The 6,870-nt window shown below is 38.9% G+C and overlaps 1 protein-coding gene across 1 annotated transcript; it reads left to right on the top strand.

Moving 5' to 3' along the window:
• Positions 1-3,665: 3,665 nt before the first annotated feature.
• On the top strand, positions 3,666-5,315 carry LOC143387624 (proliferation-associated protein 2G4). Its single transcript, XM_077108484.1, has one exon. It carries the CDS (start codon positions 3,850-3,852, stop codon positions 5,032-5,034), a length of 1,185 nt encoding a protein of 394 aa, XP_076964599.1. The 5' UTR covers positions 3,666-3,849; the 3' UTR covers positions 5,035-5,315.
• The last annotated feature ends 1,555 nt before the right edge of the window (positions 5,316-6,870 follow it).

Below are 6,870 nucleotides of genomic sequence, written 5' to 3'. Positions count from 1 at the left end.
ATTTCTCTGACTTAAGGATGCTAATTCATATCATGATGTAGAAGAAGAAAGAAGGGGAAGATTAAATTGAACTCCAGATAAGGCAAAAGAGAAAAGGGGATGGAGGGTAAAGAAGGGGGCATACAGGTAAGAAAGAGAGTGGAATGTAATTTTTATCATTTCCCTAAGCACATTTATGAAGCTGTAAAGGATTTGACTGTACTTTGTGTACAACCAGAAGTATAAAAAATTATGCTATATGCATAATATAAATTGTAATGCACTCTGTTCTCATATATAACAAATTAAAATTAAAAAAAAATAAAAAAATACATACTAGAAAATTTAAAATTGTTATTAGGTTATTAAGTGTTGTTCTAATTTAAGCCATCCAGAACGTCTTATTCATACATAAAGATTGGCTTAAAATTTAATAATTAATTTTAGGAAAATTAAAACACTACCTTCAAAGAAAATAAAAATTGACACTAGTGGATTTGGGCAGTTGTATTGTTTGTTTGTTTGTTTGTTCTATTGATAATATGAGTGACTTTGAATATGCAAGTGTTGTCTAGAGAAAGCACTGAACCTGTACAGGTACTTTATGTTTGCTAAAAAGTTTTTGATAGTGAGTGGGAGATGGTCATATACTATTGGTTGGGAGAGTTTGTAGTAAGCTGGCCTAGAGGGATGGCACCCTTTTCACTCCAGGGCCAACTGTAATTCAACAATGATGGGAGAGTCAAAAAGTAGGTGTGTATAGGATAGAAATGTACACTGGAATCCATAGTTAAACACAGAGAAAATGTATTATGTGTTTGCAGATGGATTTGAGAGAGGGTCAGGAGACTAATAGTAATAGGGGAAAGTACAGCTATAGAGGCTGGCAATTTTTAGGTGAGCTTGCTTCTATACAGAAAAGCCCCCCCCACTCCACACACACACACACACACACAAACAGGAGGTTTGGCCAATTCTCTCGGCCTAGTCCCCTACACAAAGGTCTGATTTGCTTCCTGCTCTGAGAACCATCACACATGTTGTTGCCTTTTGCTGTATATAAGCTCTTTATTCTCATTTCACCAGACTAAAAACACATATTCTCAGAGTGATACTGTGCCAGTTTCTCAACACCCATACATGCTGATTTCAAAAAGGTGAACTCTACAGCCAATCTTAAACACTACCATATCTGCCACCCAGTCAACCTGGACCTAAACACCTCTCATCATGCCCTTTATTTTATTCATCTTCTAAATTTTAGCAAAGTAGAACATCAAATCAACTTCATGATGACACCCAGGAATTTGATTTTTTCACCTATAGCGCATCTCTGAGAACATGGGGTGTGGGGACGCTTTCCATTCCCCCCCCCATATGCTTCAAAGAGCAGTATATTAGCTCTATACCTCCATCCCCTCCAAATAAAAACAAGGCCTAGAAAAATGACAATTCCACAATCTTAACACATGCAGGACACTAAATAGAATTTCTGTCAAAAAATAATGAGAAAATAAATAAATAAATAAATAAATGAATAAGAGAAACAAGTATGACATGCTACCAGTTCACTGCTCACAGCAATTGATTCCAAAAAAAAAAAAAAACCTCTAAATTTTTTACGTAGTTGTGAAGATGGTGTTCATAGCTTCTTCATAGAGTTCAGGTCCCTAACTGAGATGTCCAGTGTGGCCACTGCTTTCTCATAAACAAAAGATTTGGAGCATCCAATTTGTTTTAGCAGTGTTTCTCTTCTTTCTCTTTAGTTAAGTCTAATGTGGCATTCTGGCAATTTGAGGAAATGTTAAAGGGTAGCTCTTAGGTTTGTAAGGTAGTAGTTTTCAATTAAGTGAAAGATTGTTCAAATAGCTGAAATATTTTAATAGCTTCATTGAGGTATTGCAAAAATTATATGCACACATTTATCTTATGTAGGGGTATGTTTTGATTGAAGTATATCCCATAGAATAATTTTCACATTCTCAGGAAACCATGCTTCTTCTCCTGCTTTCCTTGTATATTAAATTCAGACCATTAAAGACTTATATAAATCAAACTATTCAATATGTTTTTTGGTGTCTGACTTTCTTCATTGAGTATAATTATTTTGATACTTTTTCATATTCTGAGTGTTTCAGTAGTGTAATTTTGTCCTCACTTTCATGGATTCAATACTTTACATTCAAAATGCTTCAAATGAGAATATGCAAAAAGATTTGGATATTGTAACTTTATTTCAAGTAAGAGAGAGAAATGTGTTAAGCATGACATTCTAATTTTCAAAAATTTGTATTTTACATAGGGCTTTTAGATATTTTGTGAATGTAATTTTATGAAATATTTTAGTACACCTATGTTTTGACTGTGGTGTGTCACATGAGGTCTGGTGTGGAATTTTCCACATGCAGCATCATGTCACTTCTCATAATCGTTCACATTTCTGATTTTTTTTTATTTTTAGATTTACAATGCTTCTCTTTTAGAATCTGGTTTATCATTTAAATTTCAGTGAGCATTTGCATCATTCCCAATTGGTGTCTAATAGTGCAACCTGTTGTGTAATTTTCATACAACTCTTAGCAGAATTATGATCTTATATTTTAGTAATAAACTTTTTGTGTGAAATATACGAGTCTTATTTTATGTGTTCATTTAAATTGTAAAGTACATGTTCACTTGTTTTACTGTAAAATTCTCTAAAATGTTCTTCATAATTTTTTTTACCAAGGCCTGATATCTCTGTTCATATTTTAGCCTTGTTTGATGTTGTAAAACTTGACATGTTCTCCCAATAATGTTATAGATCTATATTGAAGGTAATGTGACCATTGCCAAGTGTGCTTCAATTAAATCTGTTGTGAAAAATTGCCTGTGGTACATCCACTTGAAATTTTCAATTTATTTTTTTTTTAATTAAAGCTTTTCTGAAAAAAAAAAAAACTCTTTCAACCACAGTTATTCATAATTAAAATTGGAATGAATTCATGTATTTTAACTTGGTAATGTATTAACATTTTAAGACAATAAAATTTATATATTAATGCATATAAAATTATAATTCTTAATAAAAGTTAAGAATACTCTTTATTTTGATGGATTTGTCTAAAAAGGAACTATTAATTTTGAATGTTGAGTCTTCTACATTAAAACAATTATAATTCATATGGTAAAAATTCACAAGTCAGAGAAATTTGAATGGTGCTTTCATTGTATGGTTTTGAAATGGAGATTTCTAGATAGTAGTTTATCACTCCCTGAGACTTAAGGATTGTCCCATGTCTTCATCTGATTAAATGTCTGTCCCCCAAAATTGGGACAGGTTTAGTTGATTGATGAGAAGTGAGAAAACATGGTACCAACATCAGCAACAAAAATAATTGTCTTCGGCCCCTGCTTCCTCAGCCCGCCTCCTTCTGTTACGGGCTCCAGCTCAGCGCTCGGGTGGATGTGGTTTTTCCCGGAGAGACCACGCTTTCCTTCATGCTCCCCAACGGCTCCGCCTTCCCGCAGGAGCCTGACCCTTCCCAGCGTGCCCGGCGATTCCGGCGTGCGAGGCCCTGGGAGGGCAAGGCCCTAGGGCCTGGCGGAGGCGCGCGAGGGGCAGGCTGGGAGTTGTAGTTCTCCTATGCACGAAGGCAGCTGGAGGCTGGCGGAAGGCTGGACTCGTTGTCCCAGCGTGCTCTGCGCCTCTACCCACGCGCTCGCAGCTTCTCGCTCTCGCCGCTTGCCCGCCCGCTCCCTTGCTTGCTCTCGCTTTCGCTCGCGCTCCGCTCGCGGATCGAGGAGGCTTTGGCCACTGCGTGCGGCCGTGAAGGGAGACAGGCGGCGGCTCAGGGGAAAGGAGGCTGCATTGGTGGTGGTAGTAAGAAGATGTCGGGCGAGGACGAGCAGCAGGAGCAAACTATCTCCGAGGACCTGGTCGTGACCAAGTATAAGATGGGGGGCAACATCGCCAACCGGGTACTTCGATCTTTGGTGGAAGCATCCAGTTCAGGTGTGTCGGTACTGAGCCTGTGTGAGAAAGGCGATGACATGATTATGGAAGAAACAGGGAAAATCTTTAAGAAAGAAAAGGAAATGAAGAAAGGTATTGCCTTTCCTACCAGCATTTCGGTAAATAACTGTGTATGTCACTTCTCCCCTTTGAAGAGTGACCAGGACTATATTCTCAAGGAAGGTGACTTGGTAAAAATTGACCTTGGGGTCCATGTGGATGACTTCATTGCTAATGTGGCTCATACTTTTGTGGTTGGTGTAGCTGAGGGGACCCAAGTAACAGGACGGAAAGCAGATGTCATTAAGGCAGCTCACCTTTGTGCTGAAGCTGCCCTGCGCCTGGTCAAACCTGGAAACCAGAACACACAAGTGACAGAAGCCTGGAACAAAGTTGCCCATTCATTTAATTGCACGCCAATAGAAGGTATGCTATCACACCAGTTGAAGCAGCATGTCATCGATGGAGAGAAAACCATCATTCAGAATCCCACAGACCAACAGAAGAAGGACCATGAAAAGGCCGAATTTGAGGAACATGAAGTATATGCTGTGGATGTTCTCATCAGCTCAGGAGAGGGCAAGGCCAAGGATGCGGGACAGAGAACCACCATTTACAAACGAGACCCCTCTAAACAGTATGGCCTGAAAATGAAAACTTCACGTGCCTTTTACAGTGAGGTGGAAAGGCGTTTTGATGCCATGCCATTTACTTTAAGAGCATTTGAAGATGAGAAGAAGGCTCGGATGGGTGTGGTGGAATGTGCCAAACATGAGCTGCTGCAACCATTTAATGTTCTCTATGAGAAGGAGGGTGAATTTGTTGCCCAGTTTAAATTTACAGTTCTGCTCATGCCCAATGGCCCCATGCGAATAACCAGTGGTCCCTTTGAGCCTGACCTCTATAAGTCTGAGATGGAGGTCCAGGATGCAGAGCTTAAGGCCCTCCTGCAGAGTTCTGCAAGTCGGAAAACCCAGAAAAAAAAGAAAAAGAAGGCCTCCAAGACTGCAGAAAATGCCACCAGTGGGGAAACATTAGAAGAGAATGAAGCTGGGGACTGAGGTGGGTCCCATATCCCCATCTTGCTGCTCCAGCCTCATTCCCTTCCCACTACACCCCAGGCTCTGTGAAGTGCAGTTCATCTTCTCCACCCAGGACCGCCAGCAGAGCAGGGTCTCCCTGCCCTCATCCCAGTCCCCCTGCCCACCCCCTTCCAACAACAACCAGCTCCAACTGACTCTGGTTTTGGGAGGCCAGGCTTCCCAGCCACCGAAGACTACTTTAAATTGAAAAAAAAAAAAAGAAAGAAAGAAATTGAATAATAAAATCAGGAGTCAAAATCCATCGTCTTCAAGCCCTCTTTCTAGCCTTTTCTACTATGCTTGATCAAGGTTTGAGAACGGGGAGGAGGCTAAATTAGCCACCACCACTAAAAACTCAACTGAAATATTTTATGCCACTCTGATGTCAACATTTTCTTATCCATCTTGGGCTTTTCTGTCTGATTTCTCACTCTCCCCAAGTATTTTATCTGCTCTCAAAATTAAGAGGAGCTGTTCTTCAGATTGTTTTTTATCATATGTAGCAGATTCCTCATCTGATCCAGGTTGTCTAGTCAGGCCCTTCCCATGTTTAGGAGTTGAAGTCTCCATTTCTGAAGAGATTCTCATCTATCAAATGGATTCCCATTTGTAAATCTTTTTAGTTGTTTTTGTTCTTCAGGCTCACCTCCCTACCCCCACCCTTGACAAAACTGTAAATAAATAAACCATCTCACCTGTCCTTTTCTCTGGAGTCAGTGGGGCCTTCCTTGCTCCTCCATTTACAAAAAAACTAAGCTGGAAGTTCAACTGTGGTTTTATTCCCTGTTTGAAATATTTTTGACCTCCCTCCCCTGAAAGAAATATCTGGAACCAGAGGAGTAGACTGAAGAGAGAACTCCTGGCTTTCTGAAGCTATGGACTTGGATTGGATGAATTGCTGGGGGTTTATAGAGAAAGATGACATTTCAGTACCTCTGGCATGCTGTCCCAGGGAATCAGGGCTCCCGCTAACTTATGAGGTTTTTAAACACATTGAAGTTGATTTAGCATTAAAATAAATTTGGATTTGCTCATAAAAAAAAAATAATTGTCTTCAGTGAATCTTTTAGATGTCCTAATTCTTTAGTTCTGATTCATTTGTCCAGGGAGTGATGGCCCTAATTTTTAACATAGAGACATCTTGTTTCTTGCAGGACCACGTACAGCTCACAAATAACATATGATTATAAAATATTTTTTCCTTTCAATTTAAATTGTCAATAACATGTTATAATTTCATGAAAGGTCACAAAGAGGTATATAATATCAAGACTAAATATGTGTATGCATATCTATGAGGCTTGCAGGAAGCCTAGACCTGTTCATTTTATAATTCTGTTGCAGTTCTCTTTTTTCATTTTTGGACAGGTTGAGATAAGAAACATCCAAATGACAGCACAAGCACCTCAATAAGAAATGTCTAATAATGGTATGATGAGTAGTTTTGTCAGACATTTGCAAGTGCCATGACTTTAATAAAAAACCTGTTTTTAGATATTTGGATGTTTTTGTGTGACATCTGAATATGCAATGTTTGTATCAACATAACAATTTACAAAATATAAATTGAATTGGTTATTGTCATTTGCATGATATTTAGTTTAGCATTGCGGGGACTTAACCCACGAACACTTAACCACTGGGTCACATCTACAAATTTACTTATTTATTTATTTATTATTAATTTTCAGAAAGGGATCTCACAAAGTTGCTTATGGTTTGCTAAGTTGCTAAGCCTGGTTTTAAACTTATGATCATCTTCCATTGACCTCCTAATTCAGTGATATGACAGGTATGCACCTGGAACTTTACCAA

The sequence above is a fragment of the Callospermophilus lateralis genome, unplaced genomic scaffold (genome assembly GCF_048772815.1).
Source record: "Callospermophilus lateralis isolate mCalLat2 unplaced genomic scaffold, mCalLat2.hap1 Scaffold_83, whole genome shotgun sequence".
NCBI classification, from domain to species: Eukaryota; Metazoa; Chordata; class Mammalia; order Rodentia; family Sciuridae; genus Callospermophilus; species Callospermophilus lateralis.
Note: the sequence above shows the minus strand (reverse complement) of the source record. Positions and strands in the feature narration are given on the sequence as shown.

Coding starts and splice junctions, on each gene's coding strand:
- LOC143387624 (XM_077108484.1), top strand. CDS start 3,850: ATGTCGGGCGAGGACGAGCAGCAGGAGCAAACTATCTCCGAGGACCTG.